Source organism: Hippocampus bargibanti, linkage group LG11, assembly GCF_051943395.1.
Source record: "Hippocampus bargibanti isolate YZ-2025 linkage group LG11, ASM5194339v1, whole genome shotgun sequence".
Lineage (NCBI taxonomy): Eukaryota > Metazoa > Chordata > Actinopteri > Syngnathiformes > Syngnathidae > Hippocampus > Hippocampus bargibanti.
Genome location: NC_142744.1, coordinates 4,076,818 through 4,104,682, shown reverse-complemented (window position 1 = coordinate 4,104,682; position 27,865 = coordinate 4,076,818). Strand labels below are relative to the sequence as shown.

Sequence of the window (27,865 nt, the reverse complement as noted above, 5' to 3'; positions counted from 1 at the left end):
GGAGCAGCAGTGAGCCATGAAGGCGCACGGGTTATTACACCCGAGACGACGACGAAGAACAAGTTATTTTCTGAAGAAGAAAGTACAGTTCCCGATGAAATGCTGGACAATCGGGTAAAATACACAATAAGACAGTTGTCAAAGTGTTGTTTATTCTCGCTAAACCGCCGTTTTCTTTAGTCATTTCTCAAATGCGTTTATCCCCGCCGGAGATCGCCAATAAGCTAACTGCTAGTTAACGGGCTAACGTCACCACTGTGTGTATGTGTTCGGGGACAGGCACCTGACAGCCGCTCACATGATTGTAATTGGAAAACTGCGTGGCTGGTTGAAGGAAGACTCGTTTACTCACACGGTCACTCGCTGTGTCTTTTAGTTTGTTCCAGCGTTCCATCGTTGACGAGCCACTTTAAATTCACAAACAACATGTTCGGCAAGAAGAGGAGAGAGCCCCTCCCAAGAGGAAAGGGCGCCGCCGCTGCCAAGCAGGTAACAACAAGAGTGGAACCGAGACCTTGTTCGAAAAGTCTTTAAAGCCAATCTCCATCTTTGCGGCTTAGATGGGCCTTTTCTTAGGCGTGGACCCTGAGGACATGATGACGATGGCTGGCGAAGAGGGTTTGGACGACCCGGATTTAGAGGCTGAGCTGGCAGCTATCACTGGGGGCGAAGCGGCGAGTGCTGTCGGGGGAAAAGCCAAGCGCAAGGGAAGAAGTGAGTTGGAACAACAAAGCACCCACATACTTAACAAGCATTTTGTTTTAGATGTGTGTTTATGCCTATATCAGTAGCGGGTGAGTGTCTGACCTGGGCTTTCAGTGGGCTCTTAAGTGACCTAATCCCCCTCTAATAAATAATGGCCAAAATGACTACAGTAAAGTCTCGTTATATCGATATTCAAGGGAGTCCGAAAAAATATCGATATAACCGGGACTATCGATATATCCGACCCCGTTTGCATGTAATTTTCTCCGTGCGTGCATAGAAATAGTATCGATATAACCGGGACTATCGATATATCCGATATCGATATAACGAGACTTTACTGTATTTATCTATGCAATGCACAATTAGCTCCTATTAGATTAGAATAGCCTTTGTATGTTTCATAGTGGAGACATTTCCATTTCACAGCAGAAAAATCAAACTACAGGAGCTGCTTTAAAGGCAGCCACTCTCGCGGCAACATCTTGAAGTCAAAAGTAATAACTATTACTATTGTTACTGTTGTCCAATTTGTACTCTGAATAATTATTGTCACTTCACGTGATTTGGGTTACAGGCCCACTGCCCATGGAGGACATCGCCAAAATGGCTGATGAGTGTATGCGAGACGTGGATGATGAAGATGACGACAACGTGGAGGACGATGAAGACCTACTGGTTAGCCCTTTAGCGATCAGAAAGCCTTTAATAGTTTCCAATTTCCTTTTCTCTATGATGTTGACTCGGTCATAATGCTTTGTTGTTATTGGCTGATTTGTCTGCTTTTTTTCCCTGTCAGGCTGAGCTGGAGGAAGTCGTAGGCCAGGATGACACGGTGCCTGAGGTCATTTTATCTTCATCTGGGATGGCGGCTGCTCAACCTTTAGTGCAGGTACACACATTTATTTGACTTTGAAATGCGCTAATTCAACTCATTGTTCATTTCACTAGAGGTATCAGAAACGCCATGCTTGACTTTCATCTATGTTCACAGGAAATGAACATGCCTCCAGTGGCTGCTGTGCCTGGCAGTGTGCAGCACACATTAGCGGAGAGGCTCACCATGTACACGACTGCGCTGCACAATGCTAAGACAGAGGGTGAGGGCGCAAAAGCCCGGCGCCTCCAACGCGGACTAAAGGTGTGATTATCTTTTTTTTTTACAGCATTCATTCCCATTCTTATCATCATGTTAATTTCTCCTATTTACTGCCCTTACAGACACTGGAGTCTATGCTGGCTGCAGTAAAGAAAGGTCGGCAGGTGAGCGAGGCGGAGATTCCTCCGCCGGTCGCCACGGGAACCAAGAGTTCTGTGACGTCTGCCACCCTGCCCCTCGCCACGCCTCCTGAGATCGTCACGCCTGATGGTGAAAAGGAGCAACAGCCCTCATCCACCACTCTGCCAAAACTCGCTGTGGAGCCGTCACAGGAGCAGGCGGATCCTGCAGCGGACCAGGAGGATCATTCAGGGGAACCGGCGGATCCTTCCTCAGAGCAAATGGTTATTTCACCGGAGCAGGCAGTTCCTTCCACAGAGCAGACAGACATCTCGCCCACTTCGAATACTGACGGTGAGTGTCATTTTAATTCAAGTAAACCCAGTTGCGGGCCGTGGATTTCATCACTAGGCCTTCAGTAGTGCTACGTCTGAATCAATCCATACTGAAAAAAGTGTGGTGTGATTTTACTTCAAGTCCACTGGAGGGGACCATTAGCCAGGAAATAACTGACCGACCTTTTCTTGAAAAGTCTGTTTTGAAATGGCTTTAACAGTAAATTCCCAACCAAATCCATTTCTTCTCCTCCTTCAGCCATTGTGGGTTGACAAACCTGCTATTAAATCAACACAATATATTTGCTTATGCAAAGGGTGGAGATGCTCGAACTGTTCGAGTTACTTCCGGGTTGAGTGAACGCTGGCGCATGTGGCTGCCGCTGCTCACCCACAGAAAAAAAACGTTTCCGATAAAGTGAGAGTTTTGAAAGGCGCTGATAAATGAATTATTATTATTATTATTATTATTATTATTATTATTATTATTATTATGCAGCTCGCAACCGATACAGTGTGCTAGCTCTGGCCAGTATGCTATTGTCACTTGTGGCTTGTAATCAGAGTAGTTTTTACAAACTATGATTGGCTAGTAACTAGCCAATCATAGTTTGTGAAAACTCTGACGTTGACCAGCGCCTTCAAGAATGCGTTGGTACCCCTTTTAGGTTGCCAAATCGAAATCTCATTGGTTAGAGCAACAGTTTGATTGACACATTTGATGCAACAGGGCCCGCAAAACTGATTGTGAAGGCGTCTAGTTAGATTTCTGACCCTAGGAACAAATCATAGCTGAAATGTAACTGAAAGACAATTTCGAATTTTTAATAAGAATTCATGACCAAAATGTAATGCACATCAGTCCGTGATTCAGATATTTTTAGGCCAGCAGAGAAGGCTTTGCAGACCTTGACGGTCCACCACTGAGTAAACCAAACAACAAATCTAGTTATGACTAGCATCAAAATGACCACTTGTAAAGTGAAACCTGCTTTTCATTGCAGTCGCGGAGAGCAAGCGAGTGGCCATTTTGTTACGGCAAAGGGAGCAAGAGTACAAAATGGCCGCCCTGGCAGCCAAGAAAGCAGGAGAGGTGCAGCAAGCCATGGTCTTCTTCAGAACCAGCAAGGTGCGTACAAAAAGGACACATCTGCATTTGCGACAAATCACATCTGTGTTGAAACGTTTTGGTGAAGTCATTTTTTTTTTTTTGTTTGTTCTTGCAACCTCATTTGGTGACACAATAAAATGTGATTTTCAATGAGCATGAAATCACTTGTGGCACTTTATCCTCCAAAATTAAAATCTATGCATACCGCAAATCAAGGGACATGACCAGGACTTTCAAAATAAGCAATTAGCGTATTTTCCGGTTTATAAGGGACACCCAAAAGCCTTGATTTTCTTAAAAAAAATGACCTTGCGCCTTTTATGTGAAGTCATATTGAGCCACATGTCTCGCAATGACTATCTGCAGACACAACTACATTTTCCCCTGTAGAAGAAGTAGTGCGTCACGCCAGCTTCTACTTGTACTTATAATATGGTGTGCCTTATATTTGAAAAACTTGAAAATGTTTCATATATCTATATATTTTATTTTGATTTTTTTTCATTCATTGAAGGTGCACCACATAGCCCAGTGTGCTTGAAAAAAGTTTGAAAATACACCATTCATTGGCTAGCTAGCTTTCTTTCTATTTGAGTTACTTCCGGCTTGAGTGAACGCTGGCGCATTTGGCTGCCGCTGCTCACTCGCAGAAAATGTTATCCTGTGACTGTAAAGTGACCTCGAGAAGTTTTGAAAGGCGCTTAGAAATGAAATTGATTATTATTATTATTATTATTATTAAAAAATCTTAGACTTCTTTCATCAGAAAAAAAGAGTTAATTCCTAAATTATATGGGTCTGGAGTTATATGAGCTTGAAATGCGGGCAGCTGTCCAAAATAAAATGCAATACTGTACGATGAAAACGTTTCTTCAGCTGTCATCTGTACTTCTTTGAAGGTGTTGGACATTTCGCTCCTCATCCGAAAAGCTTCGTCAGCAAACTAAAGTTGTGCTGGTATCTCTGGCCCTATATATATTCCAAATGGACAGATGTTGCGGTGCTAGACTTCTGCTTTGAAAGGTCCATGCTCTAAGATAGGTCCCCGCTCTAAGGTTGGCGAGAGCCAGCACAACTTTAGTTCGCTGCCAAACTCTTCGGATGAGGAGCGAAACATCCGACACCTTCAAAGAAGTACAGATGACGACTAAAGAAACATTTACATCGATAATAGCCGAAACAAACTTTTCCTCTTTGCCATTTTGAGGCAGAAGTTTAATTCCGTGATCGAGGCCTTGAAACAAGGACAAGCTGTTGACCTGAGCGGCCTGCCTCCACCTCCAGGTTGGTAACATCATTATCCTAAAAATAATTATGGTTAAGAAGCTTCAGTTTTTTTTTCTAACTTCGTTTGTCACAAGGTACAAGTGGAACTTCAGCATCCGTCAAGGAAAACGCGCAAGTCCCCCAATCGTCCTCCTCAGCTCCAGGTGCCATGATCCAATTCAACAATATGAATTGCAAATTTTTTTGGAACTTACAGTTGTCATCCTGCCCGTTAGCACCGCCAGCTCCCAAGGATGCACTGGAGGCCCTGGAGCAGAGGCGAGCCAAGTACGTGGAGGCGTCTTCTCAGGCCAAAGCGAGCGGCGACGAGCGGAAGGCTCGCATGCACGACCGCATTGCTAAGGTGCAAATGACAAACGTGCTCTTCTGTGCTTGTGAACGTTCATTGACATCCACCATCTTCCTCCTCCGCTAGCAATACCAAAGCGCCATTCGAGCTCATAAAGCGGGAAAAACAGTCAACTTTGATGAGCTACCTGTTCCGCCAGGTAATGTTTGTCAGTGGTGTGTCGGAAATGTCATTTGGTAACATTTATTTATAATTTTTATCTGTTTTTTTGAATAGGATTTCCTCCCATCCCAGGCCAAAAGGCCACGACGGCCGAGCAAGGGTTATTTACCGCTTTGGAGGTTGCCTCCAAGCTGTCCACGACTGATGATGATGCTGGCAGTGCAGATGAGGAAGAAGAGAAGGAAGTGGAGGTGGACTGTATTATTTTTTTTTACTATTTTTGATTTTTCCACACAGTGATCCTGCTCAATCGATTTTGCACACTTGTCAGCTCTATTACAGCTCTCACGCTGCATATTGTGAAAGAGCCTAAAGTTTAAAGTACAGTGATACCTCGGTTTACGAACCCCTTGGCTTACGAACATTGTGGTTTGCGAATGTTAAATTTCGGAAATTTTACCTTGGCAGACTAACTATTTTTCGGGATACACAAGGAGCTGCCAGAATGCGTGATGTGTCGTTCGCGAGCCCGTTCTCCTAACAAGAAAATGGCTGCCGACATTTTTTTTGTCCATCTATTCCCCGCCCCCAGTCTTGGGTTAAAGCCACGTGATTGGTCAAGAACGCAGCTGTGAGGGGAGGCGGTTTAAACATGAAAGAGACAGGCAGACGGCAGAGAGAGAGTGACAAAATGGATAGAAAACAGTGAAATTTTGACTCGTTTCAACTGTGATAGTTCAAAGGCAGAGTGTAGACTGCAAGGTTAAAATTCATATCAATCAGGCTCCACATATAACCCGTACAAGCCATCTGTACACTTGATGCAAAAAGCTATCAACCCAGCTAAACAGAACACAATTGATGAGGAACAAGGTAAAATTAGAAAGAAGAAAAGAAGAAGGCTACGTTCCTCATCAAGTGTTTAATGCTGATGAAACCGGCCACTCCATTCCATCCATACAGTACAGTTTATTTCTTTAATTATCTACAATAGCACATTGTTTATACATAAAATAAGGTATATTTTGTGTAGTTTTAAGGTTTAGAAAATTACAAAGTAGAAAATTGTTTTATGGGGACCTGGGAACGGATTATTCTTATTTTAATGGTTTCCTATGGGAAATTAATTTTTGGGATACACACTTTTCGCCTTACACACTCTGTCTGGGAACCAATTAAGTTCGTAAGCCAAGGTATCACTGTATTATTTATTTATTTTTAGCGAAAGAAAAGCACACTAAATGTCCCGGCTGTGTCACGAGGTCAAAGAAGGTCTCCGTCTGCCTCGCCCGAGAGAACAACCGCTAGAGACCTCTCACCTGCAGGTCAGTCATGCCATGCGTCATTTCCTGCTTCTACTACTTGTACTTCATCTGTTTCTTCTCCTTCTCTCCATATTATTCTTTTTGTAGTTTCACTTATTATAACAATATTAATAATACATTTCATTTATAAGCGCCTTTCAAAACTTTACTGTCACAGGATAAGTTTTCTGTGGGTGGAACCTGGAAGTATGTAAATAGATAGAAAGCTAGATTGCCAGCGAGTAGATAGTCAACAGATAGGTAGCCACCTAGATAGTTATATAGCTAATAGCTAGCAAGCTAGATAGTTTGTTAGCCAATACACTGAACGTCACTATTAAATACAGAGATAGAAAGCTAGCTAGCTTCTACCGATACTCCTACTTGTTCTACTTCTACTGTTTCTACCTCTCCTACTTTTGTTTACTTTTGCTTCTGCTGTCTACTTAAACGATATTTACCCACGTATTTTCTGTTTGTACCAGTTTAACTACTTTTACTTCATCTTTGACTCATTTCTTTTACTCCTACTAGTTATTCTTCTACTTTGGTCCTCCTCTGCCTGTTTTTGTGATATATGCATCTTTTCCTGCTAAAATAGAAACATTGGATTTGATTAGATTAGCCTTTGTTTGTGTTGCGGTGGAGAAATTTACATTTCACTGCAGCAAAGTTATGGAAGGAAGAGGAAAGGAAGAAGTAGAAAAACAAAATACAGGAGCTGCCATCTTAAAGTCAAAAGAACAAAAACAAAATATGACAAGACAAAGGCAGTCATTCAATCTTCAGTACGATCTGCACCCTCTTTGTTGTATGAAGCACTTCTCGATGAAAGAGAAAAGGGTCAAAGTGTCCTTTTCACCAGTGGATCAAGGGACGTCATGGTGAAATGTGTACGTCTGCTACAAGCTAAATGTTGAAAGTCAACACAAAGCTGTAGCATCCATTGACGAAAAGAAACTGTCTCACATCTCCTGTTCCACGTCAATCCGCTTCAATTCCAAGCCGCGACAGTCCCACACATGCAACTAATAATACAAACACGATTCCAATGTAGTTCTGACGTTGTGTCACATCTTCTTGGTCCTCCAGCAGCGCAGCAGTTGGCGTTCCTCGAGGGCCGCCGCAAGCAGTACATGAAGGCCGCGCTGCACGCCAAGCAGAAGAGCGACATGGAGCAAGCCAAGAGTTTCCTTCGCACCGCCAAAGGTCTTGAATCCATGATGGAGGCAGCGCGCAGCGGAAAAGCGTTGGACGTCAGTGCGGTGAGAAAGCACCTCATACAAATAAACTAATACGAACTTGTGATATAAACGGGAAACAATGGCTGACAGGTGCCGTCGCCCCCCGGTGATGAGGAAGAGGACTTTATCCTGGTGCACCATAGCGATGTGGGGCTTTCGGAGAAGACAGAGCAGCTCTATGCGCAGTTGATCAAGATCCTCAAAGAGCAGCACGAGGTAGCTAGAATCAGAATCATCTTTATTGGCCAAGTATGGAGAACACACAAGGAATTTGTCTCCGGTAGAACACGCTGCACTAGTATCATCATCAAAAAAAGAGGCACTATACAGTTAGATTTGGGTTTACTGTTTGGCGAAGGCTGTTTAAATGTCTGCTGGATTTGGTGCGCATGGATCGGTAGCGTCTGCCTGCTAGTTGGAAGAGGTGGTGAGCAGGGTGCGAAGGGTGCAGTAGGATTTTTTCCGTGCCCTTGTTTCAATCCTTGCAGTGTGTAACCGACCATTCTTCGCTCTTATGTCTCCTATTAGAAATGTTTGACTTACTCCAAGCAATTCACCCACCTGGGAAACATTACAGAGACCACCAAGTAAGGGATAACGATGACAAAGCTTTTGGCGCATCCATTGGAAATCGACTTTTATTTTGGCGGGGTTGGTCTGTGTCAGGTTCGAGAAGATGGCCGAGTCGTGTAAAAAGAGTATGGAGGTCTTAAAGATATCTCAAAGTAAAGGTCTGCCTCCCCCTAAACATCACTTTGAAGACAGAACCTTCCACACGGTCAGGTAAGAAAACATTAACTGTAAACAGCTTTAACAAAATACTTTTCGGAAAATTGAACATGAAATAACGTGAATGCACCAGAACACATAAAACATTGACAATACAACACTTTATTTATTTTTTTTAAACCGGATATAGATGAAAAATTTGAGAATCAAAGTCCGTTTGTTTTCTTTGTCTTCACTGTAATAGAATATCAAAATAGCACATAATTGATTGTGTAGTAACAAAAGAAAATTGAAAATGTTTTTTTTTCTGTGTAAATACATTCTTTCACTTGAATTAAAATTGTTGATACAGTATATTAGACAAAAATAGATTTTACTCAAATGTTTTTTCATTTGCAATTTAGGAATATCATGGTCCAATGAATGTATTTTGGTTTATTTCAGTTACTTTGGCAATCGAGTTAAATCGGGCCCTATCAATTTTAGAACGTGGCCCCCTTTTCAGACACAAGGGGACCAACCAGCACTCATTTTTACTTTCCCAGATGCATCTCTTTTCACCAGTGGTTCACAGACGTCGTGAGCACAGCATGCATGATGTTTGAAAATAAAAATGTAGACTTAGCATCCATTGACGAATCAGACTCAGAAAATCAGACTCAGAAAACCTTTATTCGTCCCACAATGGGGAAATTTGCAGTCCACAGCAGCAATTTTAAAGGGGATGGTGTGGGGTGGGTGAAAGGATAGAAAACAAGATATTCTAAGCACAGTAAAAAAAAGTCAGCAGACTGAGATGTATACTGTAAATGCATAAAAAAAACTGTACATAGTGCAAGTATCAAGTAAAAGGTATATTGATATATGTAGCTGTATTGCATCAACCCATATATACAGTACAATATACACCCCACTCAGTTGGTTTCACTCCTACCTCACTGGCCGCTCACAGTTTATCCAAATTACCTCATTCACTTCACGGTCCTCCCCTGTGTCTTCTGGTGTGCCCCAAGGTTCTGTCCTGGGGCCCCTTCTCTTTATTATATACCTTCTTCCCCTTGGTGATATCTTCCGCAAATTTGGAATTAATTTTCACTGCTTCGCGGATGACACCCAGCTCTACCTCTCCAGTAAACCCGACGCCTCTCTTCCACCTGCATCCCTTACACTTTGCCTCTCAGAAATCAAATCCTGGTTTTCTCATAACTTTCTCAAACTAAACAGCGAAAAAACTGAACTTCTCCTTGTCGGTACAAAATCCACCCTTCACAAAGCAAACAGTTTCTCTCTCACCATTGACAATTCTACCGTGTCCCCCGCCCTTCAGGTTAAGAGCCTGGGTGTCATCCTTGATAGCACACTATCTTTTCACTCCCACATAAATAACATAACCCGGTCTGCATATTTTCACCTCCGCAATATCAATCGTCTCCGTCCCTCTCTCACCCCTCACACCACTGCTATCCTCGTCCACAGTCTCGTCACCTCCCGTATCGATTATTGTAATTCACTTCTTTTCGGGGTCAATCAAAAATGTCTCCATAAACTCCAACTAGTCCAAAATTCCTCAGCCCGGATCATCACAAAAACCCCCTCATTTCACCACATCACTCCTGTCCTCCAACAGCTCCACTGGCTCCCTGTTAAACTCCGTATTGAATTCAAGATACTTCTGTTTACATTTAAAGCCATCCATAACCTTGCCCCCCCCTATCTGTCTGACCTAATTCAAATCTCCGTTCCTACTCGGGCCCTCAGATCCTCTTCCTCCCTCCACCTCTACACGCCCTCTGCCCGTCTCACAACGATGGGGTGCAGAGCTTTCAGCCGCTCCGCTCCTAAACTCTGGAACTCACTTCCACCCAACATTCGCAACATTGACTCCCTTCCTACTTTCAAATCTCACCTGAAAACCCACCTCTTTAAACTTGCTTACATGGTCTAATTTATTATGCTGTTTTATTATTTATTGCTTTATGCATGATTTTACTGTTTTGTGTGTTGTCTTTGTTGTAAAATGTCCTTGAGTGTTCAGAAAGGCGCTTGTAAATTAAATGTATTATTATTATTATTATTAATTTAAATTTTTTTGTGTTACTACACAATTGTGTGCTATTTTCATATTGTATTACAAGGCAGACAAATGATCACTGCACTACATTTACTGTATAATTTCTTCCAGGATGTTCCCGGATCTCAGCAGCACAGAAATGGTGGTGGTTATTGTGAAAGGCATGAATCTTCCTGCTCCTAGTGGTACGTGACCTTTTGCTGCCATTCACAAATTATTCTGCAATTGAAAATATCACATATCGCCCCATTCCCAAATTCGTTAGGGTTTGGTTTTTCTTGCTTTAGTGCCGATAAAGCACGTGCCAGACCTCTGGCAATGTTTATCCCTTCCACAAGGGGGCAGCATTTGCCTTTTGTCCATGTTAGTGCTTTGTTCCAGCTTCAGCTGTTGTTAAAGCGCTATATAAACTAATATATATGTATCGCATTGTATTTTGTACAGCCGCCCTCATTTCAAGCTCATATAACTCCAGACCCATATAATTTAGGAATTAACATTTTTTTTCTGATGCAAGAAGACAGTCTAAGGTTTTATTACACTGCATTAAATGTTTATGTAATCCTAAAACTCAATATTCTTCTGTGGCTCCTGGAATTTGAGTGAAAATGACAAAAACCCTGGCACTGGAGTGGACACAGTTTTGCACATTGTCTGCCAGTAAATGCGTTAATATGTCTGTCACTTCTTTCTGCAGGCATCCAAACGAACGACCTGGATGCTTACGTCAAGTTCGACTTCCCCTATCCCAGCACAGTGAGCCGTCTCAGATTTTCATTAGCTCCTTCTCGTGTTGTTATTTTTTATTTATTTTTTTACATTTATTTCACATCTATTCGAAATTTGTGCCTCCAGGAGCAACCGCAGAGACACAAAACGAACGTGATCAAGAACACCAACTGTCCAGGTTGAGACTCATTGCGTGCGATTTCTCCCTGCGTTCCTCATTCAAGTAACATCATTTTCATGCGCCAGAGTACAACCAGAGCTTCAGCCTGTCAATCAACCGTAATCACCGCGGCTTTAGGAGGGTGGTGACGTCTAAAGGTCTCAAGCTGGAGCTGCTGCATAAAGGGTGAGTCTTGTCCGGCAACCAGTGAGTTTGCTAGGGATGCTAACGCTACATATCTGGTATAGGTTGGTTAACATTGTCTACAAGTTCCAGAAAAAATCAGGACGGGCCAGGCGTTTAAATTTATGACAAATGTTAATTTGACTATTTTTGGACATTAGGGATTTTTGCTGCACGGTACAGTGAAACTGTGGTTTTCGAACGTCTCGATTCTCGTCCAATTCTGTTTTTAAGCAAAAGTTTATTTATCTTTATTTTTTTTTATGCCTCGGTATATAACCGAAATTCGTTTTCTCAACCAAACTGAGCGCACTGGAATGCGCCACTCCACTACCCTCTGCTTCCTTATACGTCACGTCCTTCCTTGTGTCATGCCTTCCTCATTGTGACCGACGCAATACTGTTGTTGAATAAAGTTATTTTTTCACAGATGTTTTTGGCTGAGATCGCCGCAAATCAGACGTTATCCTCGTGTAGGGCCATCTGGGATACGTCCCAACACGCCCTGTGGAAGACAGAGAGAGATGTTAAAAATTGTGAAAATAAAACATATTACAGTTTGTTTTTATAATATTTTACAAATGGCCTGCTCTATTATTACATGTTTATGCCTAGATTAGTTAAAAGTGGTTTAAAAATGTGTTTTCTGGACTTGGAACAGATTAAAACATTTTACATTGATTATAATGGAAAGTGATGTTTCAGTTTTCAAACAAATCGGTTTTTGAACAGGTTTCTGGACTGGATTAAGGTCAAAACCGGAGGTATCACTGTATCACAATTCATTCAAACAGATAACAGGAAGTAGAAACCTACCAAAAGAAAAACTAACCAACCAAACGAATCAATCCAAACGCACACACTAGTCATATCTATAAAAATCAAAGCCACTTGGTCCTTAAAAATTGCAGAATACTATCTCTAGAAGATACCAAGGCTGGCAGAAAACCAAGTCGCAATAAAATGAACACCAGCAGGTATGACAGTGCCTTTATTTTGACACACCACTAACGTTTCCTGTGTGTATGTGTGTGTGATGCAAAGCGGCTTCCTGCGGAGCGACAAGCCTATCGGAACGGCGCATGTGAAGCTGGAGGAGTTGGAGTCCCACAGTGAAATCAGGGAGATTGTCGAGGTAACGCAGAATTAAAGCGTCGACTTGATTGCGCAATGAACTACCGTATTTTCCAATGTATAAGGCGCACCCAAAAGCCTTGATTTTCTTCATGAGATGACACTGCGCCTACTACACAGGTGTGCCTTATATGTAAAGTCATTTTGAGCTACAACAGGTCTCGCAACTGTCAGCAGCCATTTCCCCCTGTATAAGTAGTGGTGCGTAACCACAGCCTTTAATGTAGTGCGCCTTTAATGTAGTATGTCTTAATTGGTTCCCAGACAGAGTGTAAGGCGAAAAATGTGTAACCCAAAAATTCATTTCCCATTGGAAACCATTAAAATGACAATAATCCGTTCCCAGGTCCCCATAAAACATAATTTTTTACTTTCTAATTTTCTAAGCCTTAAAACGACACAAAATATACCTTATTTAATGTATAATAAATGTGCTAGGGTATTATAATTAAAGAAATAAACTGTACTGTATAATAAAGTCGTTTTATTTACCTTTGTGATGGTCATTGATGTCTTGATGGAATGGAGTGGCCGGTTTCATCAGCATTAAATACTTGATGAGGAACGTAGCCTTCTTCTTTCACCATGTTGAGGAATGATCCCTTGTAGGTGCTTTTTCTGCGATAATTTTACCTTGTTCCTCATCAATTGTGTTCTGTTTAGCTGGTTTGATAGCTTTTTGCATCAAATGTACAGATGGCTTGTGCAAATTATTTGTGGAGCCTGATCGATGGGAATTTTAACCTTGCAGTCTACACTCCGCCTTTGAACTATCAAAGTTGAAACGAGTCCAAATGTCACTGTTTTCTATCCATTTTGTCACTCTCTCTCTGTCGTCTGCCTGTCTCTTTAATGTCACTTTAATATAAATGGCCTCTTTCATGTCAGGTGATGGATGGCCGCAAGCCGACCGGCGGTCGCGTGGAAGTCCGTGTCCGCCTCCGAGAGCCCCTAAACGGGCAGGACACGCAGGCAAGCACAGAGCGCTGGCTGGTGGTGGAGCGGTCCCAGGTACGCACTCACCACACTGCCACACATTTCCATTCCATCTCCACCACTTCTCATTTGTGTTCCCCCCCCCTAAAAAATAGCTTCTCATCTAGACCTTCAAGATGTAAGTACACCACATCTACCACGATTGCTACGCCAATAAGCTTGACCACCATGCTTCATGCTTGTGCAGGTGGAAGGCAACCGATCTTACTCAGGAGGTGGACCAACTCTCACCCCTTAACCCCCGACCCCCTTTTTCAAAATATTTGCACAGTAGCAAGACACCCAGCTGCTTCCCCAAGTCACTCATAAGGCATTTGGCGACATATGTTGGCCAAGTGTAAGACTTCATCTCTAAGACTGTACGTACAAGCCTAAGTGGTGTCTATGCACTAATAATATACCAAAGTTAATCCATGCTGCTGTGAAAAATCATCCGAAGCCATTCGTAGCTAAGGTTCGGCGTAATATGTTAGCACGCACAATTTGTTCACATACAAACGAAAAGCTAGCAAGCAAGACATGCAGAAACTTGACAGTGGAATTTCCTTTGGATGTTACAAACCGATTTAGTGGAAAGAAAGGCTTGAAATATTTCTTGGAAAGGGGTAAAAATTGCAATTTGGTACAGATATGCCTTTAATGAAAAGAGCAAAATAAAAAGTGCTGTTGTGGAACAGAAAAAAATATGGCAGGATTGATGGATTTTTTTTTTCATTTTTGTTTTCCTTTTTTTTATGTTCATGTCACCAGATTAGTAATGAATGTCAAATAAAAAAAAACACGGGACACAATAGAATTATTGCTTGATTCATATTTGAAAAAAAATAGTGTTGTAATTCCGGTAAAAATAAAACAAAATGTCATAACAACGAATCAAAATAATTAAAGAAAAAGATGTTGCATGAAAGGGGCTTTGCTGATGTGAGGCAGCTAACCAATGCAAGAAGAAGCCATATTGACAAATTAAGCCTGTCAAGTACAGTGATACATCGGTTTACGAACGTTATGAAAGTTTACCTTGGCATACGAACTTTTTCGGGATACACATGGAGCTGCCACAAGGAGTGATGTGTCGTCCGCGAACGGGCCCGTTCTCCAAAAAGAAAATGGCTGCCGACTTTTTTTGTCCCCTATTCCCCGCTCCCAGTCTTGATAGGTCAAGAACGCACCAGTGAGGGGAGGTGGTTTAAACATTAAAGAGACAGGCGGATGACAATGACAGTTTCAACTTTAATACTTCAAAGTGAGAGTGTCGACTGCAAGGTAAAAATTTCCCATCAATCAGGCTCCACAAACAACCCACACAAGCCATCTGTACACTTGATGCAAAAAGCTATCAACCCAGATAAACAGAACACAATTGATGAGGAACTAGATAAAATTATCGCAGAGAAAGCACCTACAAGGGATCATTCTTCAAGATGGTGAAAGAAGGCTACGTTCCTCATCAAGTGTTTAATGCTGAGAAAACCGGCCACACCATTCCATCAAGCCATCAACGACCATCACAAAGGTAAATAAAACGACTTTATTTTATAGTACAGTTTATTTATTTAATTATAATACCATAGCACATTTATTATACATAAACTAAGGTATATTTTGTGTAGTTTTAAGGCTTAAAAAAAGTAGAAGTAGAATTTTTTATGGCGACCTGAGAACGGATTATTCTCATTTTAATGTTTTCCTATGGGAAATGAATCTTTGGGATACACTTTTCGCCTTACACACTCTGTCTGGGAACCAATAAAGTTCGTAAGCCAAGGTATCACTATCTGCCGCAACTATCCAAAAAATGCACGAACATTGCTACGCTATTAGCATTGTACTGAGGAAAAATAAGACGCATGCTCATTTTTTTGTTTAGGTTGATTATGGATGTCAGTTCAGTTTAATATTATCTTAAAAATAAAATTTGGTTGTACTGTGCTCTGTCTCTCTTTGTAGCTTTTATCACGTTAACCGGAACAAGTCCAAGATGGCGCCGAGTAGGCAGCCGTCAGCAAGTGCTATCACGAGTCTTGATTGTTTTGTTTTTGTTTCTATTGTCACTTTATGGTCGTTATGGAACGGATTGTTTTTTTCTTGCAAATCTTCTAACCAAATGTCTTGTGCGTTCTTGTGATTTTTCACATTACAGTCCATTTACTTTCATTCAATACTTTTATTGTAGGAGGATTCTACTTCCTGTTTTATTTTTTGTTTCATTTTACAGTCTCATTAAAATTATGACAACTGTAGAATAAGTAGCACCTCGTGTAACATAATGAATGACACAAATTATGATTACCAAGGTGACTTCTCATTTTCAACTTCACTGTAAAAAAAATGTTTTATTTTGAATAGATATGTTGAAATATTCAAAAACACATTGTTCTCTTGAAACTTCTTTGTGTGTCCATTTTTATTGAAAAAAAAAAAAAAAAACAAGCTACAAATCCCGATGGTTGCTACTGAGGAGTTTTGGGTAAGATGACCCGATGGAACGGCCATGTCTGTGGACAACCAGATGCAAAACGTATTCATCCACCTTCACCTCCAGCGTGGTTGTCTTGTCTCCAGACTCCAGGAAGACCACGGTGAACATGGCCAACTCCAATTCAGGACTGACCCCAATGAAGGAACCGCCCACCGGCTTGACCAGGCCCTTCCAGCTAAACTGGAGATTCAGCACATGGTCGTCCTCATCGGGCTGTGGACAAACGTGACTTCCTGTTAAGAGGACGGTAACGCCCGTTTGCTTCGACGATTGTTTGCATTTGTCTTACTGTGTTTTTATTGTCCCTCGCTTTGTAACCTTTGTAGTCGATGTGGCCGTGCTTCTCCTGTAGGTAGAACTGAACCCAGTTGTGAAGGCCGGTGATCTCCTGACCTTGCTTAGTCTCGCCCACAAACACATGTTCGAAGCCGCATGAGTCCGCCCTGGATGCAACCAGCAGCAAATGATGACGAGATAATAGATGAGAAGGTATCATTTTTGCTTCCTTTTATAAGACCTCATCCTAACTCATTAATTGCCAGATGATGTGCAAAAAATGTGTCCACTCCAGTGCCAGGGTTTTTGTCATTGTCACTAGAATTCCACGACTCATAGAATATTGAGTTTTAGTACTGCATAAACATTCAATACAGCAGTGAAAACCTTAGACTATTGTTTTATCAGAGAAAAAGTTAATTCCAAAGTAATAATAATAATAATCCATTTGATATCTAAGCGCTTTTCAAAACTCTCAAGGCCACTTTACAGTTACAAAATCGGTTTATCTGTGGGTGAGCGGCGGCAGCCACATGCGCCAGCGTTCACTCAACCCGGAAGTAACTCAAATAGATAGAACGCTAGTTAGCTAACAGATAGCTAATAGATAGCCGGGTAGACAGTTAGCTAACTAGCTAGATAGCCATATAGCCAGCTACATAGCTCGCTAGACAGATAGCAAATAGATAGCAAATGGATAAATAGGCAGCTACATAGTTAGCTAGCTAGACAGATAGCAAATGGATAAATAGCCAGCTACATAACTAGCTAGCTGCGGGGACGTTCTTTCTGACCTTCTATACGAATCAAAGTCAAAAAGTCAAAGTCAGCTTTATTGTCAAATATGCTAATACAGTAAAGTCTCGTTATATCGATATTCAAGGGAGTCCGAAAAAATATCGATATAACCGGGACTATCGATATATCCGACCCTGTTTGCATGTAATTTTCTCCGTGCTTGCATAGAAATAGTATCGATATAACCGGGACTATCGATATATCCGATATCGATATAACGAGACTTTACTGTATCTGGAATCTGGAGTTATCTGAGTTTGAAATGAGGGCGGCTGTACGAAATACAGTACATATTAATTTATATGGCGCTTTAACAACAGTTGAAGCTGTAACAAAGCGCTAACATGGACAAAAGGCAAATGCTGCCCCCTTGCGGAAGGGAAAAACATTGCCAGAGGTCTGACCAGCGTTTTATCGGCACCCCTAGCAAGAAAAAATAACACGAACAAATTTATTAGCTATATGGCTAACAAGCTAGTTAGCTAACTGTCGAGCCGGCTATCTATTAGCTATCTGTTAGCTATCTGTTAGCTAGCTAGCTAACTTTCTATCTATTTGAGTTACTTCTGGGTTTAGTGAACGCTGGCGCATGTGGCTGCCGCTGCTCACCCGCAGAAAAACTGATCCTGTGACTGTAAAGTGACCTTGAGAGTTTTGAAAGGCGCTTATAAATGAAATGTATTATTATTATTATTATTATGTATTAAGAATATTAAAATCTGAGTTAAAAGAATAAACAATAACAATGCAATCTCACCCTCCGCTCCTGTCACGGTGATACAGACGAAACCAGATGTCATAGAGCTGCTTCTTGAAACTAGTCACATCTGGCGGCGACTGTCTCTTCTTGACCAAGTACTGGTGAGCGCACTGTGAGTGCAAAACAACAGCACATGCTAACATCTTTCTCAGCTAGCTTGTTGTCCTATTCAACAGTCCACCTTCATGACGTCTGTCTCCAAAATAGCGTCCAGGAACTTATGGTTCTCCTGAAACTCCTCATGGGTCACATACTCCGACACGCCTGTCGACGTCTCGTAGTTGTCCAGCAAATTGATAAAGTCTGAAAAACAGGAAATTAGATTTCTATTGTGACTTGCACTTGCACTTATACTTTCTGTATTTGAGTCTCTATGTGCCATTTTGACTTTTATTTTGATAGGATTTGGGACTTGCTGTTGATAGCTCTGTCTTTTGAAATACAGACGCTCCCCAACTTAGGAACGAGATACGTGTTGGACGGTCGTTCGTAAGGTGAATTTGTTCGTAACTTGATTCAGTGCTATATTTTGTATGGAATGTATGTTTTAAAGGACAACCGACGTCTCCGGACAAATTGTGTCCATAATTTGTAAAATGGCTTCAAATGACTTCTACTGGGTGTATTTTACAAAGATTCCACGGCATACAGCTATATTTTACGTTTTAAGACTCGTGCTGAATATTCAGGAGTCTTGTTTTCGAGTTGGTAACGATTCCTGACGTGATGTCACGTCTGGAACGCCCCTGACCGGGAAAGCGTCACACAATGCATTTTGGGTACTCTGTTTGGTCTGAAAACTTGTGTCTCGCGGTCCTTCCATCACGTCAACGTATTTTGCTGTACTTGTTTGGTCTGGGGACCTCGTGTTGCACCCAAAAGCCACCAGAAGGCCAGAAGAGGGCGTCATATAAGGAATATAAGGAAAGCGCCATATAAGGAATTTATCAGCCTGTGGAAACGGAGGTGGCCACAGGAGGTCGCCATTTTGTGCCTCTTTTTTTTTTTTTTGGTAGAGAGATTTACCCCCAATGTTGCCTCTAAATAGCACAAATAAATTCTTTAATCGATTGCAAACATGTATGCTTTCCTCTTCAGAACTATTTGTAACAAGAAAGCATATTCTCCAAATCTGAAGCAATTGTTTTGATTCACTAGCAATGCTAGACGTCTTGGCGTGACGTCACGAACTGGGGGCGGGACTTTCTGAAAATGCCCAATTCACAGCTCATTTTTTTGCAGATTTTGGACACTTTAAGTGTTTTATTGGTGTTTTGCATTTGACTAAAAATATCATACTGCGTGTTTTGGGTATTTTAGATGCTATAAAACGTTTTTGTGATGTCAGTTAAAAAACAAAAAAGTGACGTCGGTTGTCCTTTAAGGCTTGTATAAGTAACCTGTATTGGTTTATACTGAAAAATAAACATGTAATAAAATATATGCTCGATAAAAATATGTACATGTACAACTGGATAGAATACTACATATGTTACTACAAAAAAATGTTTGTATGTACCGTTGTTCGTAACTCAAATGTTCGTAAGTAGGGGAGCTGTATATAAATAAAAAACATTTTATATACAGTATGTATATTGATATATTTCAAAGTGGAATGATTCAGAGTTAATTCACTCGCATCTTGTCAAGAAAATAATACTCCCCCAACCCCTAATATATTTTTCAAAATAAAATGTATTTTAGCCATACGTGCATAAGTCTCGATGCTCCTCAGTTTGCCCTCATCGACGTATTGAAAGAGTGGCGCACGGGCTCGATCCCGGGCATAGTTGCTGCCCTGAGCCACGTAGCCGGCTCGTCTCTGTGAAGTGGCATAATAACCAGATTATTAAATACGGAATTTACTGCCACATAAGAAAAGGATCATAGTTGCGATAGCATAGAGAATAAAAGCCCTGTTACCAGGCAGATGTTAGCATAAATCAACAGTAATGAGCTTGACAGTTGATGAGTGCAGTGTGTACTCACCTGAGGGGCAATGATGTAATCAGTCCCCGGCTTGAGGCGGTTAACATCCAAGCGCCACAGATCATTTAACACCTCAGACAACTCCTGATTGGCCACTTGGCTGAAAAAGTAAAAAAAAAAAAATGGAAAAAAAGTCATATTGTAATAATAATAATATTACATTTCATTTATAAGCGCCTTTCAAAACTCTCAAGGTCACTTCACAGTCACAGGATAAGTTTTTCTGTGGGTGCGCCAGCGTTCACTCAACCCTGAAGTAACTCAAATAGATATAAAGCTAGCTAGATAGCTAACAATAATACATTGTGGACTCCATTAACGTGCAATGACAACAGTTTCCCTACAAATAATATTTGTAAAAACTTTATTCATGTTAAGAATTTATTTTTCATGAAAACATATTGCTTTGCTTGTAATACATATATTTTTACTCCTGTGAAATTATTTTTCATGGAATGTAATGAATTAACGTTTTTTTTTGCCCCCCAAGGTGAATGCAAAGTGTTCATTTTCTGGATTCTAGCTGAAGGGTTGCTCAACCGTTTTTACATAACCGCCCACTTCATTATATTGAGCTGGATGGGTCGTGTGACTTTTATTTTTTGTTGGGTAACTAATCATCATTAGACCTTCACACAAACACACTAAGTAACATTAGACACATCGTACAAAATAGTTTTTCTTTCAAAAGGAAACTAAAAAAACGATCATTAAACTTTGGTGTCCATTGCAGGAAGCACACAAGTGGGAGGGTGCATCTCCTTTACAACCATGTTTGTTTGCATTAAATACTTGCTATTTGGAGTGTTAATAACGTTTCCAGGTCTTGACGTACAACTCACAATTACAATATAAATGACAGAAATGGAGTTTTTACAAAATCGGTTGGTCAATTTTTACTTACCTTCTTGCCATTGTTGCGTTCAGGTAGGGGAGAATTTACGCAGGAGCGGAAAAAGCACCGTTTTTTTGGCGCAGTTAGTTTTGTCTGCCAATCATTACGTATGGTGAAAACCAGCCAATAAAAAAGGGAAAGATCAATGATTACCGCCCACTTTGACACGGGCGTATCCCTACCTCGTGATATCCTTATTTATAGGATAAAGACATTAACATTTAAAAGAACAGGTTTATTCTTTAATTCATTTGTATCGGTTATTTTGTTAATGCGCACTTTTAGTTCATTTTCGTCAATTTTACTGTTGTGTGTGGGACATCCTTTCCTCTTGGTGGCGCTAGAGCACCCATGAGGGCTAATGACGACGAAGAAGAACGATATCGCGCATGTGTAGTACACGGTCTTAGCGTTGTTATGGTTCCTCACGTGTGTTAGCGAGCACAAGGCTAAATTGTTTTAAATCGGTTGCCAAATTGCTCTTTTGCGCGAATTTTGCCCGCATTTTGTGTTTTTATTAGTCGTGATACATTTACCGTTGGTTTGATAAGGTGTCAGAGCTTGAGACAAGGAAAAAAGAAGCAAGATCCGAGCTAGTTTGCTGTCATGGCCGCCTTCGTGGAGCTCGTAGCTGGATGCTACGAGCAAATTGTCTTTGGTTACCGTGTTCCAACTGACCAGACTGTAAGTTGTTTTTCACATTGCGTGTTTATCTCTACGATACAATTTCAGGTTATCTGTGGGCATCATTAGTGATTCTAGTTAAAGCCATTCGATAACGGGGTTTTGAAATCCCGTGAAAATGCGGGATCAAGTGTGTGAGTTAAAAGGACAACCGACGCCTCCGGACGAATTGTGTCCATAATTTGTAAAATCACTTCAAATGACTTCCACTGAGCGTATTTTACAAAGATTCCACGGCACATAGCTATATTTTACGTTTTAAGACTCGTGCTGAATATTCAGGAAGTCTTGTTTTCGAGTTGATGACGTGACGTCACGTCTGGGACGACGGTGACCGAGAGAACGACACACCATGCATTTTGGGTATTTTGTTTGGTCTGAAAACTTTGTGTTGATCCGTGTTGATGGTGAAATTAGAAGGAAAACACATAAATAACGTGATAGTGAATCGTGTGTGTGTTGCACCAAGACTACTATTTGATACGAGTTGACACAAATTCCCAGCAGACAAATCAGGTCATTTCCAACGGAGCTTGGGCGCCATCTTGTGCATTTTCCGGAACGCTACATTGGAGTCCTGACTGCTCGAATTGATACGGCAGGATTTCTTTAATCGATTGCAAACATTTATGCTTTCCTCTTCAGAACTATTTGTATCATATTCATAACTGGATGAGTAACAGGAAAGCATCTTCTCCGAATCTGAAGCCATTGTTTTGATTCTCGAGCCAGGCAAGACGTCCTGGCGAGATGTCACAAACAAGGGGGCGGGACTTTCTGAAACTCGGCATCTCCGAGGTCATTTTGAAGTAGTTTTGGGACACTTTAAGTCATTTTTATTGGTGTTTTGCATTTGACTAAAAATATCAGCCTGCATATTTTGAGTATTTTAGATGCTATAAAGCATTTTTCTGATGTCAGTTCGGAAAAAAAAAATGTGCCGGTTGTCCTTTAAGAGCTGACAAATGGTCATAATGCGTTACAAAAAAACAAGACTAATTTCACATGAAAACAGTGTTACAAAACAACTAAAAACAACCATACTGTTAAACTGCTGGATTCCCTTCAATTTGTGCACCTAATGTTTTATAGCTTTTTTTTGGGTTGCGGTGCTTTAGGAGTGGACAGCCAAGACGGACTTTACACATCACGCACACACAGCGTCTGTGTCAGCGGTAGTGGCCAGCAAAAGATATGTGGTTACAGGTAGCAAAGATGAGACCATGCGCCTGTATGACATGGACAAGAAGGTGGAACATGGCGCTCTCCTCCATCACAATGGTGAGTAACGCTTTTGGGGACTGCAGTTGTCGTGACGATGTTTCTGAAAACCAATACTCCTTAGGCACCATCACTTGCCTGGAGTTTTATGGTGATACCCATCTGCTGAGCGGAGGAGAGGACGGACTCTTGTGTGTGTGGAGCACCAAGAAGTGGGAATGTCTCAAGTCCATTAAAGCGCACAGGTTTGTCTTGGGTTGCGCTATGAGGAGGGGAGGGCGAATATATTCTGAAGGGCGGGAAAAAATGCAATATGGGCACCTCATATGATGAAAGGAAACATTTTATTCCTTGTAATTTGAGATTTTATTTGTAATCCTTAAATTTATTCACTTGTTTTCTTTCTTCAGAGGTCATGTGACGTCGCTCTCTGTACATCCGTCTGGTAGACTTGCACTGACGGTGGGCACTGATAAGACACTGCGGTGAGAGGCACACACAAAAGACAATAAATGCCACAGCCGCTAATGTAATGTTTCACTTTGTCTTTCAGTACATGGAATTTAATCAACGGAAGATCGGCATTCATCAAAAACATCAAACAAAGTTAGTCTTTCGCCATAAAATGCTACACCGGTTTTCCATGAGGGTCATTTGAGGTCAAAATATGTGTGTGTGTGTCTAGATGCCCACATTGTGCGATGGTCTCCGGACGGTGATAAATATGTAGTGGTCATCCATGACCAGCTAGACCTGTACGACCTACAAACGGCTTCGCTGACCAGCACGCTCAAGAACCCCAAAAGAATCTCGGCCATCAACTTCTTAAATGTCAGTTTGTCCGTTTTCACCCTCCTTATAGATGCCTCCCAACTAACTCTTAGTATTTTTTTTTGTATCTTATTTGCTTATTTGGTTCCAGAACTCCACCCTGGCTGTTGTCGGTGATGATGAAGTTGTGCGATTGTGTGATGTTGCCAAAGAGAAATGGGTGTGTGAGTTCAAGGCCCATGAAACCAGGTATGCAATTCAACAGTTATTTTAGAGGAGATGTGATGCATCTTTCACAATATCGAAAACAAACCATTTTTAAACCATACGTGTGCACTTTTGTGAACAATAACCCTGAGGATTAAAAAAAAGTAGACCCGGAAAAAGTATTTGGATTTCCGATATACCTTGGCTTACGAACTTAATTGGTTCCCCGACAGAGTGTGTAAGATGAAAAGTGTGTATCCCAGAAATTAATTTCCCGTAGGAAACCATTAAAATGAGAATAGTCCGTTCCCAGGTCCCCATAAAACATAATTTTATAAGCAGTAAAACACAAAATATACTTTATTTTATGTATACTAAATGTTCTATGGTATTATAATTAAATAAATAAACTGTACTGTATAATAAAGTCGTTTTATTTACCTTTGTGGTGGTCGTTGATGACTTGATGGATTGGAGTGGTCGGTTTCATTATCATCATTAAACACTTTTTTCACCATCTTGAGGAATGATCCCTTGTAGGTGCTTTTTCTATGATAATTTTACCTCGTTCCTCATCAATTGTGTTCTGTTTAGCTGGATTGATAGCTTTTTGCATCAAGTGTACAGATGGCTTGTGCGGGTTATTTGTGGAGCTTGATTGCTTGGAATATTTTAACCTTGAAGTCTACATCAAAGTTGAAACGAGTCCAAATTTCACTGTTTTCTATGCATTTTCTCATTCTCTCTCTGTCGTCTGCCTGTCTCTTTTATGTTTAAACCACCTCTCCTCACTGCTGCGTTCTTGACGCAGGGATAGAGGACAAAAAAATGTTGGACGTCCTTTTCTTTTTTGAGGAATGGCTTCACTCTCTCTGTCTGTAAACCCCTGCTGCGTTCTTGACCAATCACATGGCTTTAACCAAAACAAGCCGGCTGCCATTTTCTTGTTAGGAGAACGGGCTCGTTCGCGAACGACACATCACTCACTGTGGCAGCTCCGGGTGTATCCCAAAAAATTGTTTGTATGCCAAGGTAATATTTTCATAAATTTAACGTTCGTAAACCAAAAAGTTCATAAGCCGAGGGGTTCGTAAACCGAGTTATCACTGTAATCATTTTAGCCCAAAACAACCACATTAAGTGCTGAGGTGTGTCACTCTTCTTTCACAGGGTAAAAGCAGTCGAGAGTTTCATGATGTCCGACCACTGCGTGTTAGTCACGGCTTCCAATGACGGTTACATCAAAATGTGGAAACTCCATCTGAATAAAGTCGGTCAACCTCCAAACTGCACTGTCAAAATACACTTTTGTTTGTCAACCGATGGTGTCACTCGACAGGAGCTGGAATGTCCCACTCTGCTGGGGGAGATCAACACCACAGCCAGGCTGACCTGTCTTGCCGTGTGGAAACCTTCCACGCCACAGCGCACCGCAGAAAAAGACGTTAAAGGAGTCAAGGCCACAACGTCACAAGGTAGAGCTAGGGAAAATATAGATACTTACTTGTTTCACATCCCGTACCGTATTTTCACGTGTATAACGCGCACCTCAAAGCCTTCATTTTCTTCCAAAGATGACCCCGCGCCTTATATTTTAGGTGTGCCTTTTATGTGATGTCATATTGGGCCACAACATGTCTCCTAACTACTGTCAGCAGCTACCGACGACTCCATTTTCCCCTGTAGAAGCAGTGCGTAACCCCAGCCTCTACTTTAGCGCCTTATAATATGGTCTGGCTTATACAGTGATACCTCTTTTTACGAACTTTTCGGTTTACAAACGTTAAATTTCTGAAAATTTTACCTTGGCATATGAACTATTTTTCGGGATACACACGGACCTGCCACAATGAGTGATGTGTCGTTCGCGAAAGAGCCCGTTCTCCTAATAACAAAATGGCAGCCGACTGTTTTTGTCCTCTATTCCCCGCCCCCAGTCTTCGGTTAAAGCCACGTGATTGGTCAAGAACACAGCAGTGAGTGGGGGTGGTTTGAACATTAAAGAGACAGGCAGACGACAGTGAAAGAGTTTCAACTTTGATAGTTCAACGGCAGTGTAGACTGCAAGGTTAAAATACCCCATCAATCAGGCTCCACAAACAACCGGCACAAGCCATCTGTACACTTGATGCAAAAAGCTATCAACTCAGCTAAACAGAACACAATTGATGAGGAACAAGGTAAAATTATCGCAGAAAAAGCACCTACAAGGGATCATTCCTCAAGATGGTGAAAGAAGGTTACGTTCCTCATCAAGTGTTTAATGCTGATGAAACCGGCCACTCCATTCCATCAACGACCATCACAAAGGTAAATAAAACCATTTTATCATACAGTACAGTTTATTTCTTTAATTATAATACCATGGCACATTTCTTATACATAAATCAAGGTATATTTGGTGTAGTTTGAAGGCTTAGAAAATTAGAAAGTAGAAAATTGTTTTATGGGGACCTGGGAACGGATTATTCTAATTTTAATGGTTACCTATGGGAAATTAATTTTTGGGATACACACTTTTTGCCTTACACACTCTGTCTGGGAACCAATTAAGTTCATAAACCAAGGTATCACTGTATTTGGAAACGTTTAATTATTTATACATTTGGGAAACCTTTTTCATTCATTGAAAGCGAGCCTCATAGTCTGGTGCGCCTTACATGCGGAAAAAGTTTGAAAACACACCATTCATTGGGGGGAGGCGCCTTATACACCGGAAAATACAGTCGTTTTATTTTTTGGGGTGAAATTGTAAGTCTTGTAAAAAAATTACATTTAGGATTTTTTTTTTCCCCTCAAAACGTTATCAAATTGTTGTTTTATATTCTCTTCATACGACTATTCTTGCTTAAAAAACGAATATGAATTTTTGCATAGTTCTTTTTTTTCTTGACTTGTCCATGTGCCTGCAGAGGAGGCCAGGGGACGTTTGAAGACAAAGCAAGTGCCCATTTTCACACATGAAGAAGTCATCCTGGAAGAGGACAGCAAGCCAAAGAAGAAGAGGAGGAAGACGAGAAAGCTCGCTGGGCAACAAGAGGAAGCCAAATAATTTTTTTAATCATAAAAAAAAGATCCACCCCTCTTTGAGTGTACAAAGACTCCACGTAGATGTCACATATTTCACCCTCAAAAAATTAGTTATATTTGTACCAGCAACTGGTGTATTTTTTTTTCTTAATTTAAGACTTAATCCAAAACTAGTTTTAGAAAATGGTCTTGTTCAAACCGAAGTACCACACGCGCCAGCCTTCACTCAACCCGGAAGTAACAAAGTAAAAAAATAAATAAAACTAGATAACAAATAATATGACAACACAAAGACAGAGTCATTCATTCTTCGGCACTTTCTGTACCCTCTTTGTGACATGAAGCAGCTCTAGATGAAAGAGGAGAGGATCAAAGCAGCCTTTTCAGCAGTGGATCATGGTGTAACGTCTACTACAAGCTAAATGTTGAATACAAACACGCAGCTGTAGCATCCATTGATGGAAAGAGATCTTCTCACATCACATGTCCCATGTAAATCCGCTTCAATTCCAAGCCACGACAGTTCCACATATGCATCGGAATAAATACATTTGTAACATTGTGGCCAATGGAAGATTATTATAGAACTTTGACAAAGTTATTTTACTGGAATAAACCTGAAGTATTAATATAAAGTCACACGAGAACATTTGATTTTACTAAAAAAAAACGTAAGAATACAGTGACAGTAGTATGTCAGGGGAACGCCATATTTAGGAGTGTAATCGAATTAAGAACTACCAGAAAAGTTACTTATGGTAATAAAGAGGAACCATTTTGTGAATGGAACGTGCAAAAAAATATGTGGGAAGAAAATCACAAAATTGATGATAAAGTCGTTCGTCTTTTGCTAATGTCACACGTTAAGTTTCAGAAATTATAAATCGGGAGATTTTCGTACTCAGGACTCTGGTGCGCGTTAAAATAATGTGAGCGTTCTAAAAGTGTAAATTAGAAGTATGTAAATAAAACACAAAAATGCTGTCATTGTTTATACATTAAATTAGTATAAAAACGTATGTTGTTTTTTTACATTTTCTTTTGTTTCACCTTACAAATGAACTATGTTTTGTTTCAATGGTTGCTTTAAAAAGTGG

At 40.9% G+C, this 27,865-nt stretch overlaps 3 protein-coding genes across 5 annotated transcripts; 2 read left to right on the top strand and 1 right to left on the bottom strand.

The window, feature by feature from the left end:
- Nucleotides 1-85: 85 nt before the first annotated feature.
- Nucleotides 86-26,097, top strand: cc2d1b (coiled-coil and C2 domain containing 1B). 3 transcript variants are annotated; one of them, XR_016116485.1, is made up of 27 exons: nt 86-114; nt 377-489; nt 561-714; nt 1,283-1,383; nt 1,505-1,597; nt 1,700-1,846; nt 1,927-2,278; nt 3,264-3,388; nt 4,582-4,654; nt 4,732-4,800; nt 4,873-5,000; nt 5,073-5,145; nt 5,223-5,359; nt 6,331-6,433; nt 7,505-7,677; nt 7,747-7,872; nt 8,185-8,243; nt 8,323-8,439; nt 10,568-10,641; nt 11,154-11,212; nt 11,312-11,363; nt 11,432-11,531; nt 12,573-12,663; nt 13,551-13,673; nt 13,754-13,776; nt 13,846-15,171; nt 26,049-26,097. XR_016116485.1 is itself a non-coding variant. In XM_089008762.1 (26 exons), the coding sequence occupies exons 2-25, from the start codon at nt 427-429 to the stop codon at nt 13,763-13,765; spliced, it is 2,601 nt and encodes an 866-aa protein (XP_088864888.1). In that variant the 5' UTR covers nt 86-114; nt 377-426; the 3' UTR covers nt 13,766-13,776; nt 13,846-15,587. The 3 variants fall into 3 exon arrangements, 2 of the variants coding, with proteins under 2 accessions (XP_088864888.1, XP_088864887.1); XM_089008762.1 differs by lacking the exon at nt 26,049-26,097 and having other exon boundaries at nt 7,508-7,677; nt 13,846-15,587; XM_089008761.1 differs by lacking the exon at nt 26,049-26,097 and having other exon boundaries at nt 13,846-15,587.
- LOC148891205 (uridylate-specific endoribonuclease C-like) lies at nt 15,821-20,949 on the bottom strand. Its single transcript, XM_089008767.1, has 7 exons — nt 20,865-20,949; nt 19,961-20,060; nt 19,682-19,793; nt 18,153-18,274; nt 17,969-18,081; nt 16,427-16,580; nt 15,821-16,350 (listed from the first exon to the last, which is right to left on the bottom strand). Exons 1-7 carry the CDS (start codon nt 20,873-20,875, stop codon nt 16,090-16,092), a joined length of 873 nt encoding a protein of 290 aa, XP_088864893.1. The 5' UTR covers nt 20,876-20,949; the 3' UTR covers nt 15,821-16,089.
- pak1ip1 (PAK1 interacting protein 1) lies at nt 21,244-27,046 on the top strand. Its single transcript, XM_089008766.1, has 10 exons — nt 21,244-21,539; nt 22,658-22,820; nt 22,885-23,005; nt 23,171-23,245; nt 23,314-23,366; nt 23,446-23,591; nt 23,683-23,780; nt 24,909-25,008; nt 25,078-25,213; nt 26,651-27,046. Exons 1-10 carry the CDS (start codon nt 21,462-21,464, stop codon nt 26,788-26,790), a joined length of 1,110 nt encoding a protein of 369 aa, XP_088864892.1. The 5' UTR covers nt 21,244-21,461; the 3' UTR covers nt 26,791-27,046.
- Nucleotides 27,047-27,865: the final 819 nt, after the last annotated feature.